The 25147-nt window shown below is 42.3% G+C and overlaps 2 protein-coding genes across 7 annotated transcripts in view; one reads left to right on the top strand and one right to left on the bottom strand.

Annotated features, from left to right (window-relative positions):
- zgc:66433 (uncharacterized protein LOC321250 homolog) overlaps positions 1 to 9502 on the top strand; it is a 37426-nt gene extending 27924 nt beyond the window's left edge. For all 6 annotated transcript variants that reach the window (XM_068325229.1, XM_068325230.1, XM_068325234.1 and 3 more), the window contains 9 exons: positions 1149 to 1224; positions 2673 to 2967; positions 3044 to 3698; positions 4133 to 5258; positions 5403 to 5506; positions 6072 to 6234; positions 6366 to 6484; positions 7149 to 7242; positions 7914 to 9502. In XM_068325229.1, the coding sequence (XP_068181330.1) occupies positions 1149 to 1224; positions 2673 to 2967; positions 3044 to 3698; positions 4133 to 5258; positions 5403 to 5506; positions 6072 to 6234; positions 6366 to 6484; positions 7149 to 7242; positions 7914 to 8413 (3132 nt within the window). In that variant the 3' untranslated portion in view covers positions 8414 to 9502. The remainder of the gene's footprint in view (positions 1 to 1148; positions 1225 to 2672; positions 2968 to 3043; positions 3699 to 4132; positions 5259 to 5402; positions 5507 to 6071; positions 6235 to 6365; positions 6485 to 7148; positions 7243 to 7913) is intronic.
- Positions 9503 to 12400: 2898 nt separating this feature from the next.
- On the bottom strand, positions 12401 to 24307 carry LOC137602685 (LON peptidase N-terminal domain and RING finger protein 3-like). The gene is made up of 12 exons (XM_068325614.1): positions 23348 to 24307; positions 20481 to 20599; positions 20267 to 20389; positions 19682 to 19798; positions 19353 to 19581; positions 19167 to 19248; positions 18955 to 19069; positions 18388 to 18509; positions 17042 to 17200; positions 16787 to 16949; positions 16528 to 16677; positions 12401 to 15877 (listed from the first exon to the last, which is right to left on the bottom strand). The coding sequence occupies exons 1-12, from the start codon at positions 24030 to 24032 to the stop codon at positions 15719 to 15721; spliced, it is 2223 nt and encodes a 740-aa protein (XP_068181715.1). The 5' UTR covers positions 24033 to 24307; the 3' UTR covers positions 12401 to 15718.
- Positions 24308 to 25147: the final 840 nt, after the last annotated feature.

Raw genomic sequence — 25147 nt, 5'->3', positions numbered from 1 at the left:
AATTTGTGAGGTTATGAAACCCACTTAACTTCATAAATCATGGATCAAAGTATCCAAGTGAATAAAGAAAAATAACATCAAACACAACTGAGGACATTAACTTGAGTTTGACACATGTGTTGTAGGAGGTCACTTAAGGCCTCTGTGTTCATTACAGTAACACAGACAAAAAGCAGTTGTGTGTTTTTGTCCATTTGTCTGACTGTAGAGCGAAGTGAGACGTCTGTCCTCAGTAGGTTTAGTGTGTCTGTTCCCAAACAGGAAGCAGTTGTGTAGTTATAATGTCATGGATTTAGTTTTGTGAGGCTCCAGTTGTCATTTTAGTGGTTTTTTTTATAATTCTCTTTCAGTCTGTCTGTTTCTAACCAGAAGAAGTGTGTTTAACCATCTTAGCTTCAATTTAAGGCACTGATTGTTATTCACTTCAGTAAAGTTGAAAAGAGACGTGCAAACTGAAGGTCGATTCAGCACAGCCTTGACTAAACCCTTTCACATTTCACTGGGTCATACCAACGTTGCTCAGGGGAAAATATGCTCTTATATCATTTATATCATATCATTATGAGTTTTAACAGATTATTCTCATTTTTTCATTCTTTACTGTGTAAGTATTATCAAATTCACAAGTTTCTCAATTATTTAACAATGCAAAAACAAATTCAAAATCACAGCTTGTTGCAGTGGTGTATTAAAAGGGTTAAGGTTTGGGTCTGTTACTGTTTACAGACAAACGTCCCTGAAGGTTGGCATCCATTTCCAAGATTGTTGTCTGATAAAACTGATTAAATGTCCAACAGAATCACTATTTGTTATCTGCTACTATTGTAGAACTGATGTCTGTTCACATGACTGTCCTGTCAGTGCTGATGTCTGTGAGCTCTGGTGTCAGTCTGTCATTAAGTGTCATAGTAGTCAAGCAGCATCAATATGATCCTTGAAGCTGAAATGAAGTATTAGTCACCTCTATAATCTTTATCACTGTTGATATAATGCGTCATAAAGCAGCATGTGTTATGTGAGGTCATTCATTCTAATTCATCACAAACCATTCAGTCAGTTCTATTGAGTTCTAGATAATTAGAACGAGCATCCGTCCAGCAGAATCATGAACCCAGAACACATCAGGATAACGTCTTCTGTTCCTGCAGAGGCTGGAGGTGAAACCAGAGGAAGACTCCAACGTGGTAACAGAAGCTGTGGAAGAAGAACAGAAGTGGACAGATGGTGAGCGTCCTCCTGGTACACATCACATCTCTAATGTTAAAATGATTGAATTCAGTCTAATTCAACTCTATGTTCCAAACTCCATGTGATCAAACCAAAGGTTTCATTGTCAATAATTACTTCTGTCTTTGTCTTCGTAATGACTTTTGGAATAGAAATGTATTTTTCACAGTCATTTTCATTTTATTTAAACATTTTAAATAGAGTTCTGGTAAGGTCCTGCCACTATGAGAATGTCTAGTTTCTGTTTTAAATTAGGAGAAGTTAAGTACAAAATTTGGTGATTAGGCCTTGTCTGCTGTTCTAACATAACCAGAAATCATGATATACTGTATATGATAACAGTTAATTATATTTTATTGCATTTTCCTTAAATAAATATATTCAAAAATGTGTATAAATATATAATTATACATTGGGATATAATATGACATAGGCCAACACTGGGTCAGTGTTCTGTTTTTAGGTTAGAGAGGTTTTATCCAATCAGAATCCGGCTAGCTTGTGTTGCCAGGTTCCATGAAATCTGCCCATGACCCTCAGAATCTAGTACAGTGGTACCTCTACTTACAAAATTAATTGGTTCTGGAAGAAAATTCGTAAGTAGGAAATTTCGTAAGTAGAGATGCGTTTTCCATGCAAATACCCTAATCTGTTCCAAGAGCCCCAAAATTCAGACATAAATGTTTTATGAAGCATAAAAATGCATCAAAACATGTAACAAATACAAGTTACAATTTCTTGGGGTCCATAGCGAATACTCAAAAAGTTAATATATTCGCATAAAACTATCAGAACACGTCAGGGGTCGAGAGCCAAATGACGCGGACGCTCCATAGACACCCATCTAGCTACGCACAGAGGTCCCTCTTAGCCAATGGGATGCCAGGATGCTTGGTAATAGCCAATGGCAGAGCAGCTATAAGAATGTTACGGGCTGCGACTAGCAGCCGTACTGTATTTTAACCTTCCATTACTCGAAATTTCTTTCGTAACTAGAGGCAATATGTTCCTGTTTAGTATGTAGAGACATTCGTAAGTAGAGGCACCACTGTATGCAGGTCTCCCTGCACTGTGAGTGAATGGGAACATTTAGATAATAGACAGATGCCTTAGCCAATCAGATCACGAGTTGGCCTTCTAGGACATGCTCGCTAGCCCACGTTGTCCAGACATGTAGTGATTGGATACTCACTCTGAGAAGGCGGCGCTATGCAGACGCACATTTAAAGAGAGAAGTTATAAATACTTCAGTCTTTAACGCTACACTAGTGGCAGCGTTGGGAGTCGCTTACAGTATTATGGGATGTTTTTATTTGTTGGACTAAGAACATCACTGAAGGCCTAGGTGTGAAATGCACGGCCAGCCACTGATTGACATCCATACAGGTGCTGCTACGCTATCATTTAAGTTGATCCCTGAGTGTTTGCTTATGTCTGTTGTCTAGAAAATGAGCTTAAACCACAAGAGGAAAGGGAAGATGAAGAAGTAAAAGAGGAGATAAATGAGACGCAGGAGGAAGAAGAGAAGAAGGAAGAGGAGGAGGAGGAGGAACCACAGCATTCCAGGGAGTCCTTTCCAAGAGATAAGGATGAGGAGGAGGAGGAGGAACAGGATGTTAATCATAGCCAAGACTCTTCATCTCCTCCTGAGCTGTTTCTCTCAGAGGAGGAAGCCCCAGACTCCCAGTCTCCTCCTCCCTCCAAACCCAGATCAGCGTCCTCCTCTCAGGACAGTCCTGGGTAATTACACCCCCATTTCCTCCTCATTTCGTTCTGTCCCCTTCTCTCTATCTGATATCTTGATGTCTGTTTCTAGAGCCACACCGGAGCCTCCTGCTTTAACAAAGGAGTACTCGCTGGACCCCCCAGGCACTGCTTATGAAGCACAGGAGAACACGGATGAGAGTGACCTGGGAGAAGACAAGAGTGTAAAAGACAATGAAATTCAGGAAAACAGAGATGAGGAGGAGGAGGAGGAGAGTTCTTTTCTACAGGAGGTGCTGAGCTCCTTGAAGACTCCCCTTGTCTCTTCCTCATTGGCCATGGAGCCAGAGGCTTCTGTCCAGGAGGTAGAGGAGGAGGTGATGGAAAAGGTAGGAGAAGCTGAGGAGGTAGAAGAAGAACAAGAAGAAGTGGAAGAAGAAAGAAAGAAAAAAGTGGAGGAGGAGGTGGAGGGTGAAGAGGCAGAAACGGGTGAAGGGGCAGAAACGGGTGAAGAGGCAGAAACGGGTGAAGAGGCAGAAACGGGTGAAGAGGCAGAAACGGGGGAAGAGGCAGAAACGGGTGAGGTTATCAGTTATCAGGCTGCTCCTGCTGAGTGTCTTCAGACCGAAGAGGAAGAGGAAGAGATTGACACCTTGTGCATGAGTGCCTGTCAGGATGTTGAAAAGGCAGAGGAAGCTAAGGAGGAGGAAGAAAAAGAGGAAGAAGAGGAAGAGGAACCAGTGGAGGAACAACTCAGTGAACATGGTGTACGTTATCCTTCATTCATTTGTAATAATGAGACAATTTATCCATTAGGTTTGAGTTGATGTTTCCACCAAAGCACAGAAACTAAATGAGTAGCATCAGTAAAATATGACTCTATATTTCTATATCATCACAGAATGACACGGGGCCATTCTGAAATATTGAAATGGCACAGACAGAAAAAAAAATAAAAGGGACCAGCGCTAACAAATGATGAAATATGATAGAAAAATAATAGTTCTTTTATAATGTTGTAATCTTTTATTACTCCAACTATATTTGAAATTCTTCTATATATAAAGAAGTAACTATGATGTAACTATGGGATGCAGAATGCACATTAACAGAAAAAGAAAAATTCCATCACAGCTGATGTTAAAGTGTTCAATGGAGGATGGCTGAGGCTCTTCCCTTATTTTATCCTTTTGTTTTTCAGCAAGAAGATGAAGAGAAAGAAGAGAAAGTCGAGTTGGAGGAACTAAAGGACAGTCTTACAGCAAATGCTGTCAACCAGGCAGAGGAAGAAGGAAAAAGAGACGAGAGTGAGGTAGAAGAGGAGGTGCTGGAGCTGGAGAAGAAGCCTGAGGTGGAAGAGGAGGAGAAACAAGAAGATGAAGAGGTGGAGGAAGCAAACGAGAGCATGGAGGAGCCAGAGGAAGTGACAGAAGAACAAGGAGATGACACAGAAGAGGTGGTGGAGGTGCTTCCTGGTGCTGCAGATGAAGAAGACGAGTCTCTGCAGGAGGTGGACGAGGGCGTCGATGTCGCAGATGACGAGGACAGCGATGCCCATCAAAGTGGAAATGATGAAGAAATGTCTGCAGAGGATGAAGCGGTAGTCGTCACCAGTCAAGACGCTTCCAGTCAAAGCTTCAGAGAGGAGAGGGAAGGTGGAGGAGAGGAGCCGGAGGAAGACGAAGAGATCGGCCACATGGAGCACAAGTCAGACCAGGAGGAGGAGGAGGAGGAGAAGGAGAAGGAGGGTTCAAACCAACCGGAAGAAGAGCAAACAGAAGAGGTGGAGCAGAGACAAGAAGAAGAGGAAGAAACGTCTCAAATAGACGTGAAACAAGTGGAAACCGACCAAACTGGAGCCACAGAACCAGATTTCTCCAGGCCATCCCCTTTGTCTGTACCAGAGTCCCATCAAGAGGCTCAAACACCAGAAGATGGAACCATCTCTCCCAGTAGAACCAGTACCAGCACTCTCCACATCAATCTGATCTCCCCCAGCTCAGAGAAAGTGACAAAGTTTTTCCAGCAGTCCCCAACAAACACACATCCTAAAGAAGCTGAGACGCCGTCTCCTGCTTTTCCAACCACAGAGCAAAATGCAGCATCCACAGAAGAAGAATCAGCTGATGTGGTGGAGACAGTAGAAGAAGAAGAAGAGAAGCAGTCGTCCCTGGACAAAGCTGCACCTCCTGCCCCCGCAGAGGAAACAGACAACCAGCAGTTGAGTCCTCCTGATCAGAACACAGCCGCCTTCAGCGTCACTGCATCCTCCTCATCCCTCCTCAAAGCTCAGACCCCTGAGAGTCAGGAAGTCAGCGCCTCCAGAGGTAGAGTCCTTCACACACACTTCATGATTCTTTTTCTGAGAGCCTTAAACTTTACTTCAATTTCCATCTCCAAATAAAAGTCGGTCCGAGTCAGAGGCGACTGTTGTCGACCGTTGGACAAACCTTTCCTCCCTCCCCCCACAGAAAGCTCCGTCAGAGTCGATGGAAACCCCGACAGTCCTTTTGGAGTTCGGCTGAGGAAGACGTCCGTCCTGCGCCGCTTCAGCCTAGAGGAGGAGAACCCAGAGGTGAGCGTTGTGTCGGCGCTGTGTGGAAGCTACCGGCTCGTTCTTTCAAAGCCATACAGATGCTAAAGAATGAATGGTTGCTTGTGTGTGGAAAGTTAATTTAGTGGCAAACTGATAATTCCCTTCAGACATCAGTTTCTCTCAGCTTTGTTGTCACGTTACTTATTGTCACTGTTCATCAAAAAATGTGTTCTGTCTCTTGAAAATACCGAAAAGACAGGGAACAGATTATGTAGTTTATGTATTTTGTCTGTCTGCTGTATTCACGGTGGTATTAACACCTGTTTCCAGGCTGAAATCCTCACATTGGCCTCTGATCTAACAGCTGACCAGTTTTGTGAATTCACCACGTAGCAGGATTTTCAGCTGATGTTTTTTATACCAAGTCCCCATGTTCTTCACCTGTTTATGAAAATGCTGCAAACCTGTTTCTTATATCCCTGGAGCTCTAGAAATATTTTGTATAGCATGACTTTCTTTTGGAATGGCGAGGGTTAAGTGATGAACAAACCTGTTCCTTTAAGGCTCGTTTTGTGTTTTTATGATGTGCTTTTGTCTCATCCAGACTCCCGCCGAGCCGCCTGCTCAACCAAGCAGCGGTAAAGTTGAGTCGCCACCGGCAGTCAGTGTTAAGCCCTCCATCAGTCAGCCAATCAGCAGCAAGCCTGCCCTCCCTAAGAAACCAGATCTACACGGAGACAATTCAGGGAAAGCCACGCGTATCTCAGGTGTGTGTGAACATGAACACATCTTCGCCTCACACTGAGTCCACGAGGCCTCCCGGTGTGTGAGTCCTCACACGTGGGGCTGAATCAGGGTTGGAAACCAATGGCTGTGTGTTGTGTCTGCTGTTATTCAGAGGCGTCTGCCGCCTGTGGAGCTTCTGATGGATCTGATCCTCCCAGCTGGATCTCAGTGGCCAAGCAGAAGCAGAAGATCTACAAAGAGAACTCATTAGAAGAAATCACTGTCAAGAAGGTAAAATGGGCAGGTGCTGCCTGTGAGGACACAAATAATTGGTTGTGTAGCGTTTTACTTCTACTGGTGTCTGTGGTGCACATGTCAGCATGATCACAACAAACATTGTAGTGCATTCCATTTAGATTTGAGCTCAAAGCAATCAATTTAATTTAGTTGTGATTACAGTACTTAAATTGACTTAAGGGGAAAAAACAGTAGAGGTTTAAGTTGTCATCCTTCTCCCCTTCTTTAGCGTCTCGCTGTAAACCAGTCAGTAATCTCTGGGTTACTTATGATTCTTCTTTTGCAGAGTGCTATTTGGACCAACCATGTCTAGTCAAATCACAATTAAGAACATACTATTTCCAGTAAAGAGACACTTTTTAATCTTTCCTGTTTTGTCATATATATGATTTTTTTCAATAGTTCTCTTATGGCTCAGTTGTTTTTATTTGTTTTTAAGTTTTTTTAATTATCTTTTGTTCCTTAAAAGATTATTTTTATTATATGTTTATATTTTTACATACAACAATATGTTACACAAATAAAGTGAGCTGACTATCTGTTGCTGACCAGATGATAAGCAAAGAATAAAGGTTTGGTTCTCTATCTGCTTCTCCAGAGAACATGGTTCTGATGTTCTCCATCCACATAATCTGTATCTGTGCTTCTCTGTCCTCAGGAGGAACAAGACAAGAAGACTTCACTGCCCACGTATGTCAGCTCAGCTGTAAGCAGGGAGCAAAGCCACAAGTCAGCTGAGTCCAGCAGCAGAGGTCAGACAACAATCAGCTGTTTAAAGCTGATTTTAAAAGATTTAATCGAAACTGTTTTGTTTAGTTAATTCAGTCTAATTTGAATTAGATTTTATGGTTGGCTGGTGTCTTTTAAAGATCACATTTCAGTCATTTCTTCTGCCTGTCACTGTCTGAACGAGGCGTTTCACTGATGAAATGCTTCCCTCATGTGGACAAGTTGTGTTACTGCAGCCAACCTAAAACATTTCTATTCAGATTTTATCCTTCGTGGTATCGGGATTATATTCCCTGTGGAGCTGGTTTAGAGAGGTTAAGTCATTATGTTAATCATTGTCACTGTGTAGCATGTATACTGCTCATACATAAAGAACAACTGCACACCTATTAACTGCACATCCCCTCAAGCTAGTTAACTTTTATGAATTGAATGATGTTTGAAGGGGACAATTCAGTCCTATCACTCATCACTGGTACACCACAAGAATATAAACCATTCAGTTATTTAAGTAAAGCATTAACTTTATTCAGGCATTACTTTAAAAAAAAACTCCATTCAAGTGACTGTCTTTCATTAGATTGATTATAAAGCTATAAAACAGCTCCGTTCTGCAACGTCACACCCAGTAATCACAGGAAATGACTTCAGAACATGCTACTCTGCTTTAAACATCTATGTTTTCTTCCTTCAGGGATTCTATTGGACACCAGTAAGCCTTCAGTGTCTGTAGAAAAGGACACCAGGAGGGTTCTTTCTCTTGTAACTCCAGTGCCATTTCAACCACCTAAATCCCAGACGCTGCCCAGCCCTGTCTCTCCAAAGCCTCTGCTTCCTTCTACCACTGTCAAACATGTGCCCCCACCTCACCCACCTCGTAGAACCCTGTCACCCCCTACTCCCGTCCCAGTTGCCCAAAAATCTCCCTCTTGCACAAGCCCACAATCTCTCTTCAAAATCTCCACTACATCCAAAACCCCCGAGGCCCAGAGCACAACGGTTACCTCCCCTCCTTTCTCATCTAGAGCTGCCCCAGAAAAGTCTGCTTCGAACTCTCCAGGGCTTTCAAGCCAAACCCCGTCCTCCCAGAAAGGCCTGTCTCCCCCAGCGTCGCCCCAAGACGAGCCACCGTGGATGGCCTTGGCTAAGAAGAAGGCCAAAGCCTGGAGTGAGATGCCCCAGATTGTCCAGTGATGGCCAGTGATGTCAGAAGATGGAAACACAAGGGTCCAAACTGGGCTGAGGATTGAAGCGGGCCAAGAATCTGGATGGACCAGAACGCATTTGCACACTTAAGAGCTGTTTCTATTGTTTTCTTACTTACTGGTTTCTGTCCTGGATTACGGCTTCACATTGGTACAAATTCTTCAATAAGAGCCAAAAATAGCCTCGTTTTACTCTTCTGTACGTCCTTCTGTTGTTTTCTAAATGAGAGGGTAGGACTCCAAAAGTTTTCATGTCTTACTTGAAGTGGATTCATATTTTTTTCAACAGTCTTAGTTTGTTATAAGGTGCTTAAATGAGATGAAATGCCTCTAGCCCCTGAGCACTAAGTATAATTTTTTTTATCTAACACTGATGATTCCATTTAATATTTCTAAACATTTCAGGGAGGGGGAGATGGAGACGTGATTTTATAAAGATGCTTTATTCATAAAACGTGACATCAGTCTCAGCACCTATGTCTGTGTGTTTGTTTTAAGTGGTGATACACACATTCTGAGGAGTCGGGAAAATATTTAGCCTGTAACAGAATCAACATTCAAGATTAATAAAAATACACACACTAACTGCAGCTGGAATGTTGATGAAAGAAAATTACTAATCCATGGTTCCTCAAACTGCTGAGTGTGCTTCGGGTTCTTTATTCAAATCAGTTTCACATGATCCACAGACTGATGGTTGTTGTGTCACTGAATGCTGAATGTGTCCAATGTGTTCCAGGATGGCCGTGTAAATTATGCTTTTTAATTTTTCTCTACATGACTAAAGATTATCCATCAGTATCAACTGTTCCTGGTGTTAAATACTCTTCATTATGTCTTCAACACGCTGCAGGTAATTAAACATTTCCAGTGCAAACCAGTCAATAATCTGGGTGGAGACGGGTTTGCTAAAGGATGCAAAGCTTCACTAAAGGAAAAGCAGAATTTAAATCTATTACAGCTATCTATCTCACAGTAACTTTATTTTATGCATTTTTGTCTAACTTTGTATTGCCTTTTGAGAATTTTTCTTGTACATAACGTGCAGTGAAAACTAAATAAAACAAGTTTTCCTGTGTCTCATTGTACTCTGTGTCCATTCAACTGTCGGGCTATGATGATAAAACATTTTAATGTTTTTTAATTAATTGTTAGGAAAAACTCAAAACCATCAACAAGCATGTATAATGTCTATTTTCAATTATCTATTCAAAACCTTTTAACAATCTGGATTATTTGCCTTTTGCAAAAATACAAAAATTACTTTTCTGGCTTCCTCCCACCACCAAAAACATGCAGTAGAGTTGAATATGTGACTCCCCCAGGCGCCTGAATGCCAAACTGGTGACAACGACAGAACGATGGGAGTGAAATCAGAGGTTAATCTTTTTTATAGATGTTAACAGTAGATAATCAAAGATAATTCTGCTTTGCATGCAGAAAATTTAAATGACTGAATTTTTACAGCAACAATGTAAACATTTTCTCATGCAGGGAGGGACTGTGAATTCTTCTTGACTCTGTTGTTGCTTCCTCTGAATTCATGCATGGGATTGTTTCATCTGGTTGGAATTTAAGCCTGGTGTTTGTTTTACACTAGTGTGCATCGGTGCATGCACTAGATGAGCTGATGGCTTCATGCATATGAGTGATGGTGTTTGTGCATGTGTGCTCACAAAGGAAGAGGTAATCAGTTAGAGGCTGCTTAAAGTCACACGTCTTTTCTGGGTGACTTAGGTAACGCTGTAGCCGACCTACTTCTAATACGAGCACTGTCACACATGCACATGCTGCTTAGGAGTCAAGCAGCCAAATGAATAATGGTATCCATAGCAATAACTTCTCGGTGTTGACCTTCTCATTTACAGCTTATGTAACTAACCGGGTTGGCAGGAATCACAAGCACAGAGGTGAGGAGACGAGGAGAGGAGGTGAGGGTGTTAAAGTCATCCCAGAGCAGGACTATCAGAAACTCTTGGTCGATAATCCTGCTGTGACCACATATTCCTATTTTAAATTTACACTTCGCAGAAGTCTGTGCTGCTGTTAGTGTAGTTTGTGACAGTATCACACCACAGGAGAAGCTTATAAAACGTAACGGTAGCCACCAAATAGACCGACTTACACCGAATACTCCTGTAGGGTCCAGCTTTGTGTCATCAGGACACAGCTGCTGTTACTAGTTACTATTTTAATACAGTCCAATCAAACCAAACCAAACCAAACACCAGCACATAAGTTTTGTTAATGTGTCTTATAAGGATTCATTCATTTTATTTAGGCACTGAACGATCCGACCAGTCCAACAACTACAGCTGCAAACCGTATCTGCTGCTGGTGCCCACTGTGAGGAGACTGAACCAGAACAGCGGCCCAGACTGCAAGGCCTTCAAACCAAGATAAAGAACTGAAGGAAACTAAAATGCTCTGCAGCCTTTCAGAGAACTCTGTCACGCCGAAGGGCAATGGAGAGTATTGTGTTAATTATCCTTGAAGAACTTGCGTGAAGTCACAAGTGAACATTACATTCATTTTACATTTTAAAGGGGATAATGGTTGTTTACTCATGTCTTTGAGGATAAAGTGAATTTCAATAAAAAAAAATAAAGAAACACCTCATTAAGGACACATATTTATGATTTTCTTTCAAATAGGAGGAACTCTAGCAGCTAAATACTAACACCAATATGCTAAAATATTCATTATGAAGATGCCAGTAGATTTTTGCATTTTGTCTTTAACCATAGACGCAAAGTTTAGCATGCATGCTAAATTTGAACAGTGCAACTGAAGCTGATTTATTAGATGTTGACTTATTTCCAGGCGAGGCGTAGACTCCCTATCAGCCACGTTGCTGGTGTTTTTAACAGCCTGTAAATGCTGTAGTTATGGGTTTACATTACGTATGCTCCATCAACTCTCAGTTTTTACTTGTTTGTCATTGAATAATTATTCAGATCATTTAAATGAAAACACTTGAATGACTTTAAGTTAGGGTGAGCGAGCTCATTTGCATAAACAGGAAATATCTTGGAAACCAGTTCTCAAACCGCCGGTCTCCTCAGCGCCTCTATGAATCTATATTTAGTGGCACTGGATTGGCGCGAGCAGGCCGGCCTTCAGACCTCCCTGAGTCCTCCTGCAGATGGAAGGAGCTAGACACGTTAATCTGCAGGGTAATTATAGTAATGAACAACAAATTAAGAGTGAGCCAGAAAGGTGAGCAGGCACTTCTCTTCCCTTCACACATCATCTCGTCTCCCCTTTATGTCTCCGTTTTCCAGGAGTTTGTCTCTTTTCTTGCCTCCCTGAAAGTTTCTACCTCTAAACGTCTGACCTACATTTGCATCTCTTGCATAAACTGTATTCCTGTCTGTTCAGCTTCCCCTGTGAAATTCTTTTCAGCGTGTGCACAGCTCAAGCTTGTTGGAGACACAAGCAGCCAGTTTCACTGGATTTGATGCCAAATTTTGAAATCTCGATCCTCTCTGTGTCAACAGCCGATCGCCGCAGGCCTTTTCTGCGGTAATGTGTGTCCGTCATTGGTTAGCAGACCGTCCTCCAGAGAACGTCAGAGGCGTGTTTTCTTGACCCAAATGTTAACACTTAATGTGAGTTGTTAGATAACAGGTTCACAACAGGACTTCCTCACCAAGAGCAACAACTCTAGGCTGGCGGCCCACGTGAATACACGAGCCGGTGTTACGAGACTCCAACCCTGCCAGACATCAGTTATCAGGCAGGCGATTAGCAACCACGAGACACTGACCCCAATTCACAGGTTAGTCCTTCAGTAAGAGAACTGATTCTTGTTGCCACGGGTTGCCAGGATACAAGCAATCACAAAGGTTGGTGTCATGCATCGATTTCCTTCTTTACTTTTAATCACAAGCTGTTGATTGGCACTGGACTGGGAAAGTCTGATGTTGATTACAATATCTTCTGCAAACCCTAAAGCCTGTTGGCATGAAGAGAAGTCTCAGACCAGAGTTATTTATCAAATGTTTTAATGAACTCACTTGAACATTAGACAACACAGGAGATCACACACTTTGTTTCCATGAAGCTGTTCAAATTGTCAGGAAAGAAAGTCTCCATTTTCTTAATTTTCATTTAGGACGAGTATCAGATACATCACACACAAACCCTGAACCAAACAGTTTAGTAGTTTCAAGAGACAAGAGACAATTTGTATGAGAAGATTATATTTTCATATGAGCACAAATTTATTTTAAAAATAAAAGGGCATTTGAAAGCACAGATGATAAATGTTGTTGTTTGGACTGTAAATGACAACAGATGAGACATCACTGACAGGAAGTTAACGCAGTTTGGAAGCACATGTTTCCCTTTCTCAGAGCTAGTTCCCCAGCAGGGTATCAGAGCGACTTCAATTATAACGTATCAGCGACTGAATTCTGAAAAGTCAAGATGCTCCATCTTACTATTTTTGCATAGCTTAATAAAAAAAATAGCAAATAAAGTGGATTTTTTGTCATGAGTGCAAGAAAATGTCTAAAATGATATCATTAAAAGTAAAACTGCAGCTCTAATCTATCCAGTAAGATCAATACAAGTTCCACTTAAAGCATATCTGAGATAATCCACTGGACGTCACCACATTATTCCATTTCCACAAATTTAGAACAAAGATGTCGTTTCTGCCATTACTCTTATTTTAAAGCTGAATTTGCTTCAATTACAGACTGTACACTATTGTGGAAGTGTTAGCAATGGTAAAAATGACAACTTCATTAATATCCATTATGTGATTTCTTCAAGGAAACGTATTCAATCTAACACAAAAATAATTAGACAAATTTCATTTATTGCTCTTCTAAGCCTCGGCAACATCAATAATAAGCTTATTTCTAAAAATCTGTTCCTTGGAGGTAAAATTTCAGTTTGCTTATATTTTACATCTTTATTTTCATTTCAACTGACTGGAGATGAACCTGCAGAATAACTCTGTACCTTTTTGAGTTTTCGTAATTGTAATTACAGAGATTAGCGGAAGAGGTTTGGGACAGCGTTTCCCTTCTTAACTCCTCTGTGCTCCTTGTATTATTATTACTACAGGAGAGGATCCTATGCATCCGAACGCAAAAAATGACATAATTTCAAACTGACGAGTATCTAAGGCAGAACAGTTTTCATAAGGCGGATTTATCTCGTCTTGGATCAGGTTGGAATTTATTTCAGAAAACTGTGTGACGTGGAGTTGTTTTCTGAGAATCTATGGTGGCACTAAACATCACAGCCGCAAATCAGTTGACACATCAAAAACAAGTCTAACGTAAGGCACTAGAACTGTCACACATGAACAACAACATGAAGATATCGCTTTGAAGCCAGACATTGTGTGGTTTTACAGTCAAAGCAGAAAGAATCAATTTGAGGGGATTCTACTGTTTGGTTTGAATTTTTACTGAAGTTCATAATTCATAGAGATAAAATGTGAAAAGCTATTTTTTTCAGGTGGATTTCCCCTTTGAACATTTTCATTGAAAGCTTTTACATTTGGCTTTAATTTTGAAAAATGTCCATCCTCATTTTTTGCCCAGTTTGAGCTATTTGATCCAAGCTTTTTAGTGGTTAGTGTTAGAAAACATCACAAGGGCAAACATGTCACGTAGGCGGGAGGGATTTCAACCACTTTTGTTATTTCATTGGTAAAATTGCCAGAAATGAACAACTATGGCATCACTGGGAAAATACTATACGCTTGATATTGAATGACTTTGGCTCCTTCAAACAGGACAATGTTTGACATGAAACGAGACAAACACACCAGTAATGGAAGAAAATGATCAAATACAGAAAATGCAACCAACACATATAAAAACAAGATTATGAAGGCAAAGCCTAACAATCTCCTGTATTGTCCAGAGATTAGTCATCAACAGTCAGGTCACAGCTGTCAGCAAGGCCTCTGTATTGTTGCTTCCTCAGAATGTGCTTTCTTTTCTTTTTTTATTCCCATTTGAGATCATTTCCTTTCATTGAAATCGTGTTTGGGAAATGGATAAATCTCCATTAGGGGGGAAATGAACCTAAAATGAGGATGGTGTGCAGTACTTAACACCACACCATGTTATTCTGAGGATTGAAGGCACTGACTTGAACTTAGCAAGCATCAATCAGACCCATGCAGCAGCATAGTGTAGCCAAAGTGGATTTCCCTTATTTAATGTGGCAAATAAGTCAGGATAAATGCTGAATAAATGTTTTGACAGAATGGGATCAGAAGCCAAGGTGTTGCTTTCTGTAACCCTGACAGTCTCTCTGCATGCCAGTAAGTATAAGCATCTCAGTAATAGAGGGAATCTAAATAAGTTTAAGTCTCTGTGACTTCTTTTCTCTCTTGTGGGTTGTGAGCCTTAATGGGACATTACTGCTGATTTTCAGAATTAAATGTGAAGTTAGGAAAGCCTTTGGAACATGGGCAGTGCAGGATCTCTTTCTGTGAAATGTAAACATTCTCACTGCATGCATAAATAATGAAAAAATAAATTAAAAAATTCCAACAAATAAAAAAAGGATGAATAAAACACAAAAGAGCCATGTAGCACACTGGTGCTCAGGCTCAGTCCAAAACAGTTCACTTACAGAATGTAGATCCAACCGAAAGGGAAAAAAAAGATTATTTTAAAACATTAACACTTATACAGGGCATTTACACAAAAGGCAAATTCAATATTTGGTCTCTTGCAGAATTAACAAGTATACTGTATTTAAAGACAAGCAGCTTGAGCAAATTGATTGGTTGAACTGGAAATTTGTCTTTGCTTCCAAGTTATGTTCAGACAGGCAGCCCAGTTCACTCACACACGTCATGCTCTAATGTGTGTTTTTACTCTGATATGAGTGTTGATATTGTTTATTTTACTTTATTTATTTTTGGTTTGTCCAACATGTACGTAAGAGGAAGAACAAAGAATTTCAAAAATGGAGGACAAGAAAGGCAGCAGCGCACATGTTGGACAAACAGATAAAATCATGAAGTAGGAGATAGTTGGTGACATCGGTCATGTGGCGAGGAGCTCCTTCCTGTCTGAACACACTGGAGCTCTAATCAGGGGTGGGTTTCTCTACAGAACGTTTATCTAACATCTATTTGTTCAGCTCTTTATTATCTTTGCCGTTCCAGTATGAACGCAGTCAAACGCTGCTGACTGGATTTACGGTGAAGCAGCTTCAACGTCAGCTCTTTGTGCATCAAGGGGACCAGAAGCAGGTCGACTGCTGCAGCGGTGGGCTCTGGGGCCGGGGTGTTACGTTCCTCAAGAGTCTTTCACCGGTGCCGACTGTGGGCCATGAAGAGCAGAATCTTACGGATGCCGCTGAGGCGATCCTTCAGGGAGGTGAGGGCCAGGAAGGGCAGCTGAGCCCGACCTTCTAACGGAAGAACGGCGAGTAACCACCAACACCACGAAGGACCGTTGGGACCGGTCTGCCAGGAGGAAAACAAAGAGACCGTGAGAGGGGTTTAAAGGTTCGACAAAGTAGATCGTTGTCAGTTTTAGATCAGTAATGGCTTTTTTTTTTCCAGAAAGCTGGTTGTCTCTGTTGAGCCTTTCTGAGGCGTCGTGGGCCAGACAACAAAACCTGGATGAAGAAAGGTGCCCACTTGATAACCCCAATGACCTGCTGTCTATGAAGGTTCTCCTTCATCCAAGTCAAGTTAACCAGAAGCATTAAATCAAGTCAACTGGACCTGGAGACATTTCACCTCTAATCCAAGAGGTTTCATCAGTTCAGAACTGAAGATGAAATCAGCTCAGAACTCAAGACGCCTATTGGATGGGAGGTGAAAGGTCTTCAAAGAACTTTCCACAAGTGCAGTTGACTTGATTTAATGCCTTTGATAGGTTTCGTGTTTGACCATCGACTGGCAGCTTGTCGACAAGTTAGCTAGCTTACTAGTTTAGTTTGGGCGAGGGCTCCTGAATGTGTTTTACCTTGAGTTCTGGCACAAGAGATTCTAACATCTTATCGCGTGTGTTACTGGATGATAAAGAGCAGATGAACTGACTGCCAAACCTGAAGTAACATTCCCATGCAGTTAGCATCTGTCTTTTTCCTGGACCCTCCTCTATGTACCTGAAGCTGTGAGTCTTTGCCAGGCATCGGCCCAAAGTGTCCTTCGATGCGTTCCTTCTGTTCTGTCTTCAGGGAGTTGAGCCACACCAGGGCCTGGTCATACACCGTGTCATGCAGGGAACGCAGCTCCTGCTCTGCTGCACCCTCGACCTGCACACACACACACACACACACATAAGCCGCGATGTCTTTCTCAATCTTCACCTCCTGCCCCTATATCGATGCTTCTGTCCAGCCCTCTCCCTCCTCTCCTGCTCACCATAACATCCTCCAGGTACTCTATGTCTGCTATGTTGTATCCATCCCTCTCGCTGTGGTGGACCACTTTGAACCTCCGTCGGCCGATGGTGTCCACGACCGAACGGCCGTCGGAGAAGAATTTCACATCGCGAATCTCCAGCAGACATCCATATTCTGCAAATCTAGAAGAAGTGGAAGAACAGTAGGTTATTTCAGACAGTCAGGGATTAAACACACAACCATAAACACATCGGTACACACTGTCAGCACTGACCCTTTGAGGTCATCTCCCAGACACATGCCAAAGAGTTTGGTTCCCGTCTCCATGCATCTGCGGATCATCAGTCTGTAGCAAGGCTCGAAGATGTGGAGAGGACATGGGACGGTGGGGAAGGCCATGGTGCACACAAATATAGGCACATTCTTGTTTAGACTGCAGCAGAGAAATAAAGGAGAGGGTCTGTAATGTGGTGAAGAATATAAAGAACCTTTTACAAGAACAGGTTTCATCCCATAGCCATCTACATGCTAATGTACTGTAAATGTGTAATAGTTTGAGCAAGACACAAGAACATCATGTAGCAGCAACTGTAAATGAAGAGGCACCACTCCAATGTTACGTCACCATTGTACAGAGTAACGGCTCCCTCTCCAGTTCATCCATTTATAAAGGTTTCATTTCCTTAGAAATGATTAAATAATTTTTGTATGCTTTTGAAGTCATAAAGGTCGACATAAATACACAAAAATTGAAACAGATTTCATCAGAAGTGGGGTGCCTGCCCTTTGCTAGGTGGCACTGTTATTACACTTGCGTATGTGTGTGTGTGTGTGTGTGTGTGTGTGTGTGTGTGTGTGTGTGTGTGTGTGTGTGTGTGTGTGTGTTAATATATGTTAGAAGTGTATGTGAGGACAATCATTTGTTTGTATGAATGTGTAAATGTTTTAAATGTGTATACATTTTATAAACAAGAGCAATAGAGGAATCGTTCTTCTTTTTTTGTTGGGGGGTTGGGAGGGGGGGTTAGTGTCCTGAATTTGTTTGGCTCTGTTTCATTATTGTATTTCTTCTCATGCATTTTCATTTTGCTTGACAATCTAATACATTATGTGAAATAAACAAATGCTTCAATAAAATTCTCTTAAATTTGTACAGAGTGATTATGCTTAATGTGAGAAAACACATCAAAAAATGTATCAAAGTTTGTGCGAAAACAACTGCATTTAATCAATTTGAAAAAAAATGTATTTCATTAAATTGTCAAATAAACAAAAGGCATATTTTTATATGAATAAATAAATTTTAAATTTCCCAAAATATGAGCTATTTAACTCAAATAACAAACACCAAAATAAGTTTAGCGGTTGCTCTGGGAATGTTGTGCTCCAGTTTATGAGAGGCTGTTTATGTGAGTCAGGCTCCGCCCCCAGGAAGTGATGCCACATGTAAAGACAGAGGTTAGTGGGTCAGACGTATCGTCTCCAGTAGGTCAGTAGGTCAAACAGCAGAGCAGAGGTTTACGCCACTCAGATATAGTCCAACACAAAGGAGCGGGGGCAGATAAAGAGGAAGAACCACCTGATGAAGAGATACGGGAGCAGAGTGGAGGACAAACTTACTTGGAGAGCTCAGCAATCTCTTCCTGATGAACTTTTTGTCTTTCTTTGAGCTCAGACGGAAGAAACTTGGATATCAGGTTCTCCATTAGCACTGTCTTACAATACTGCCTCTGTGCCAAGTACTGTAGAGACACACAAAGAAAAGAGACTATTATTGATCCACATGTCCACTGGCAGAAGCATAGAGAAATGAAATCTGCCCCTGGAGGGTAAGAGCTGCTCTACATTTGTCATCTGGAATCATTGGATCTTATTAAACATTATTCCAGGGAGGTACCACCCCCAAGCACTCCATCCTGACCTATAAGACATCTGTGTCAACGGCGTTATACAATTTTTTTTTCCTAATTAGTTACATCACTACAGACGTGGTAGGTCACCATCTCTGTTTTTAGCTCCGGCTCAACCCCTGGAATCATGTTACTTTATGAAAGACCACCCAATCAGCTCGGCGGTGAGGACAGCAGAGATAGGGTTTAAAGAAAAAAGACAGGTGGATAATACCATACTGGTGCTTTATGAGCTGATGTAAGTTAGGATGTAACAGGACAGGTTGACACCACACACCTCAGACAGCTCCTCTTTACAGAGTGGACACTTGGGGTTGTGGTCCAGACACCTCTCCAGACACTGGAGACAGAATGTGTGTCCACACGGAGTCGTCACCGGCTCGTAGAAGAGTCTGAGCAGAACATGAGTCGAGGTGTATTTTTAATTCAAATCCCAAAGGTATATAGAATATATATATAGCTTAAGTAACCCTTTAAAGCTAATCTCACCTCATACACAGAGAACACTCCAGATCTGAGGGGTCCATGATGTCACCGACCCCTGTAGCCAAGTCAGTCTCCTCTGCTGGTTCTGAATGAACAGATTATAAAACACAACACACGACATAAGAGATGCTAACAGACAGCAGGTATGTTAGCATCAAGCATCTTGGAGCAGGAAGTTCAGCAGCTCACCAGACTTCGACCTCTTGTGACAATCGCTCCTCTCCTGTCCTCCCTTGTCTGCTTCCTCCTCCTCCTCATTGCTCCTCCATTTTCGTTTGATGGGGAGACAGCAATCGAGCCTCTTGATCTTAGGCTCTACTTTACCTTTGACCTCAGAGCTCTGTGACCTTTCAGGCGCAGCAGGAGGAAAGTTCCAGTCAAGGCTGAACGCTGGCAACAATGAGCTGGGAGTAAAGACCTGAGAGTAAAATACAGGTGGAAGGAGAGGATGGTGAAACTGCACGCCTCCTCAGAGTAGATTTTGTAACTGCTGGAACCAGAACCAGAGCGTTTCTCACCTGGGAGGGGGCGGACTTGCTGCTCTTGATGTGCTCTCTGACAGGAAGAGAAGTGGAGTAGTCTGAGATGTGTTCAGGGACCTGATCGGAGACTGGAGCCAACAGATCGCTGAGGAGCTGAAAGGAGACAAACAGACAGCGATGTGATCGATCTGTTCTTCAGGTATTTTTAATGATAGGAGAGCCTCAAATGCTCTCTAAAGGAGCACAAAAGGATTAGTTCCTGAGTGCAGTAGATTGTGGGACTCATCGGAGCGTGTCAGGATTAGTCGGTTCCTCCCTGTTCTCCTTCATGTTCTCACTGTTCTCGTCTCCCCTGTCTATGATGTCTGTGCCTACGGGGTGTGACTACCTTGCCCTCCTTCTTAGCAAAGTCTTTTTTTCTTTAATTTAAATTTAATGTGAACCACACGTTCTTGTTTATTCATCGACCCCATGTCTGAGTTCTGCATTTGTGTCTAGGCTATTGTTGTAAATATAAAACACTATGTGTATTATTAAGTTTGTAGAGTTTTTCCCTTTTAACAGATACAATTTAAAGTGGTATCAGCTTGTGTGGCAACTTTATTTCCAAACTGGATTCACCTTATGAACCTCCGTCTTGGCCAGTCTACAGTCAGGCTCTATGGACAGACACACCAGGTACTCCCTCAGAGCCTCGTCCGTCCTGCCCAGGGACACGAGGGCCTGGGCTTTACGAAGACGAGTCTGCAGGAGGTGAGGAAGACGCACAACCTTTTAACTAATGCCTGTTTTACATGTATGTATTTAGAACATTGTACACAGTTTACTTCCATACCTTGGACCAGTGGGGCATGAGTCTACAGGCCATCTCGGCATCTCTCAGAGCCTTGTCATAGTGTTTGAGACTGGAGTGGATCTGAGCCCGATTACTGAACAGTACGTGGTCCATGGGTGCTGAGGAGACAAAGTTAGGTGGTTGTTAGGTAGGCTTCATGGATTATCAGCAGCGAACAAAGTAAAAGTCAACTGATAATCAAAGTCTGGTATAATAATGATAGCTTGACACCAGAAGAGCTGGTTGCTGATTTGCTGATATCAAGCCACACTCCTGTGAACAATTAAAACTGATAAAAATGATCACTGACACTTCAGGATAACCATAGAAACAAACATCTAACATACAGCACATAGCTTTCAGCTGCAATCATTTATTTGGTGCTTTTCTGGCTTTTTCAAAAATGCAAAAATTTGTCAATAAATCAATAAGAAATATCATCTTTACTTTGGTTATAATATGATTTTTTTAACATGCAGTCAAGGGCAGCTCTAGAGTTACAATCAATTATTAACCGATTTCAACCTTTTCTTTCTGTCCATACTTATGTAACTCTTCATTGTAAAAAGAAAGAAATACCAGAACTTGTTTATTTTATGACTTGAAAGCTGAATCATGGGTCAAAATTAATGACGATATTTATGAGAGCATAGCTCGGTTAACATTATAAAACATGTTATGAAATAATTCCACTTAGCAAAACTATGCTGCCATATCAAGGTCACCTAGATTCTAAGTTTCATAACTACAAACATTGTGTAAACGCTGCAGCTACCCCTGTGGGAATCACTCGTAAGCATTTTTACAGTTTTTGACCGCCAACAATTTAGTTAATCGATAGCTAAATTTCAAAAGCCTTAAGTGCTGGTACAGGAGATGTCCCAAGGGAGAGGTATCATTTTACAAAGGCTGCCAAACACACACACTCACACACACACACACACATACACAATCACACACACACACCTACATGCCAGATCTAATTATAACTTTAATTATAGAGGCCCTAGAGACTCACCATAACTGCTGATTGCATAAATATTGTGATGTTAAATTCAATAAAACTCTGAATAAGACACTAAAACTCCACAGAGCCCTGTAACAAGAGTCTTACCGGTACAAACACCATGAAAGTGAGCAGACTTTGTTTTTGAATGTGTTTCCATAAAATGCATTCATAACTAGGATCATTTAAACAACAGAAACTAAGAGTACGCCAAGTACCGTTCCCGTGTTGATTCAACACACACACTGACTTGCATCAAATGCTCACTTAGGTTGTTCCATTAGTGATTGTGTGTCTTCCCTGAATACCCAACACCTTCAATTTTCCAACTGGATCACAGATCAACATCTGATATCAGCCAGTTCTGAGAGGCACAACAGTTACCAAACTTGTCAATCCAAAATAAAACAGGCATGCCATTTTTTTCTCAGCAACATGTTTGAAAATGTGTTTGTGTTTTGAGTCACACCAGATCATCCTGTGGTTCACAGACTAAGACCTGCAAATAGCTCCTGTGGGCACTGCTCATCTAAACCAGTCATGTGTTGATGCTTGAGCAGCTCCATAGACAGACAACCACCTGACTTGTGGGGATCCATTAGAGCCAAAAACTTTCCCAGAATTCAAACTTGTGTCAACTATCTACTGATCTGCCAGGAACACTGTGGTCTACTTCATATGACATACAAATGAGTAACTCCACAGTTACACAACCAGCCTGTGAACAGCGTGAGCTAACACAAATTAAGTCATGTCAGGTGACCTGTTCATAACATGAGTGCTCAGACAGCACACCTCCACTGAGGCTGACCGTTCCCTACACGGGCTGCCTGCCCTCCTACAAGTCTGCTGTATACACATCATCTAAAGTCAGGTTTCATCATGAGGACACCTGGACCTGAAGTCTAGACCTTAAGTTGAGGAGGAGGACAAAACGTGTTTCAGACAAATCAGCATTTCCTGTGCTGCTGGGTGAATTCTGTCTAGAATTCCATCACCAGTTCACATAACTGGTGACTACCTGACAAACAAACTCATATGGTACAGGATAAATACAGACATGTCCACGATAGGAAAGTTATATCATTTAAATTTAAAGAATTAAATATATTCTAGTTAAAGAGGGAGACATGGAGAAAAAGATTGTGACTACTGAACCAACAGGTTCTAATTAGAGGTCAGACAAAACGTTCCGACTCCTACACAACAATTGTGTTAAATGATCTACTCCAACTTTCAAGGCTCCCTATTTAAGATTTTTTAAAAATCTTAAAAATGAATTTGCAGCAATTGAAAAAGTAGAAACATCTGAATCTGCCTCTTCAGGTTCGTTCTCATTACAAGCCCAATCTTCTACAAAGTTTCATGGGTTTAGACATAAGACAATGTCTGTCTGCCGGTTCCGGCTCACCGGTTCCACCACATCACCACCAGAACTTCTGTTCCTGCTGTGTGAACATGCTCCAATCCATAGCTTTGAACTGCAACCTTGACCCACATTTGCTTGAATAACTCACGTTACACAATGAAAGAGCTGAGAGAGCTGAGAAGCAGAGTGGTGCTTACGCAATGTTTGGTCCAGTGGCCCAGTGTATAAAACCCTGTTACCCAACACACTGCCTTCAGCGGTCAGACCCAAGCAGACACCGCCTGATCCAGTCACAGTCCAGAACATAAACAGAAACATGCCAAACATTAATATTGTTCAGTAATGATGTCTTCCTGTCAAGTCTCCTGGCGTGATGTCAGAGTACCACAAACACAACTGACACAGATTAGACTCAACAGTCTCCCAGCAGTGGAAGCCTTTCCTGCCTAACTAATAAGATGCATGTAAAAAGTTTCCTTTTCATTCTCCTACCTTTCAACACGGCTTGATTATACTTGTCCAGAGCTGCTTCCATCTTCCTCTCACCGTACAGCCCGTTGCCCTCCCTCCGCAGCAGGCAGGCCTGGTGCAGGCTGGGGAACCACTTGGCCAGCAGGCTGCTGAGGACCACGTTGACCCTGCACCTCTGGAGGTCCACCAGCCTGGAACTGTCCCTGCACTCCCTGCACACGGCCGCTCTCTCCTTCCTCTCCTTCTCCAGGCAGGCTTTACAGAAGCAGTGTCCGCAGGGCAGAGTCACCGGCTCGAACAGAAAGCTCAGACAGATCCCACAGGACAGGTCTTCGTAGCGGCTCCACGTCGCCCCGGCCGCCGCCGGCCACCCTGCCCCGGTCTCCTCTCCTGTCCGCGGGCTTCTGCCCTGCCTGCACCCTGCGTCCTGCTTCCGGATGCTGACCGACAGGTACTCCACCAGGTTGGACAGGTCACCCGGTCTCAGTCGCTCCGTCTCCGCGGCTCGTCGGTACACATCGAAGGCTTCCGTGAGTTTGCCCCCGAACACGAGCGCGTCCGCCCGCCTGACCATCAGCTCCTGCCGGCTCTCCGCGTCCCGGACCCCCGCCAGCTGACATTCGTAGATGTCCGCTGCTAGGTCAAAGTTTCTCGACTGGAAAGCCTCTGCCGCGAGCTGCAGCATGCTCTCCGTGTCCGTGGACATCCCCACGGGTCGTCTCGCCCCTCACCTGCGCCCTACACAAACCCAGCCGCCATTCACAAGCGTGCTCACTGCGGGGAGGCTCCGACCGAACTGCGCCTTCATGCTGGGGGTAAGGATATTATTGTCAGCGGAGAGAGGGAGTTTAAAAAAAAAAACGGTTATGTAAAAGAAACCGTGTCACGTGACGTCCTGCAGCCGCTCTCATTGGTTCAGGGGAAACTGTTACAAAACATTCGCCGCGTAACAGTTTCGGTGTCGGGACAGGGGCAGGAGCCTGTCTGATCGGAAGGGCCAGCAGGGCGGGGGGCCCCCCGATGATGGCCGCCAGGGGCCAACCAGACCAGAGATGGATGTTTCCGCACAATGAAATGTAAAAAAATATATAATTAAAAAAATAAAATAGGAATGATCTTAGTAGATTTTGTCAATTTTATTGGATGAACCAGGGGAAAAAACAGATTATTAATCATGATTCATCAGTAAAGAGAAATAAAACTATTGATACAGCTGGATAAAGAATCATTCAACACTGTTAATGCAAGAACTGTTAAACTGCTATTATAAGTATGTGTACATATTTTATGGAAATAAAGTCATTCTTACAAATGAACGTCAACAATCAGCCAAGGATCAGGCTTTATAATTTGAAGTGAACTAATTATCAGTGTATTTTCTTACAAGAAAGTGTATTTAGTTAGAGGAAATGTCGGTGATTAACTTTTTATGCATTTATGAAATATATCCTCCGGTTTACCTTCCGGTACAGGATGTACTTAAGGTAACAACAGACAAATAGCTTGATTAAAATGTATGCATGAAGAATTTAAAAAGATTACTTAAGGAATGTTTGACAAATGTTTGAATTCAATACCACTCCTTCCGAAATGTATGGTTAGAATGTGCTGCACCTTTCTCTGACAGGGAAAGGTGCAGTCCGTCCTGTTACCTCAGGCAGGTGCAGCACAGCTCAGCTTTTCCATAAAGTGAAGAAAAATTTTAAAAGGTCTTTCTGACAAATCAGGTCTTATAAAACTGTCACACTGGCAGTTATGAGTCTTCGTAACTGTGTCACTTCGTAACTGTGTTACTCACTTGAACTGATGCAGTCATTATGT

This window comes from Antennarius striatus, chromosome 10 (assembly GCF_040054535.1).
Source record: "Antennarius striatus isolate MH-2024 chromosome 10, ASM4005453v1, whole genome shotgun sequence".
Taxonomy (NCBI): domain Eukaryota; kingdom Metazoa; phylum Chordata; class Actinopteri; order Lophiiformes; family Antennariidae; genus Antennarius; species Antennarius striatus.
This window is presented reverse-complemented; position numbering and strand designations above follow the sequence as displayed.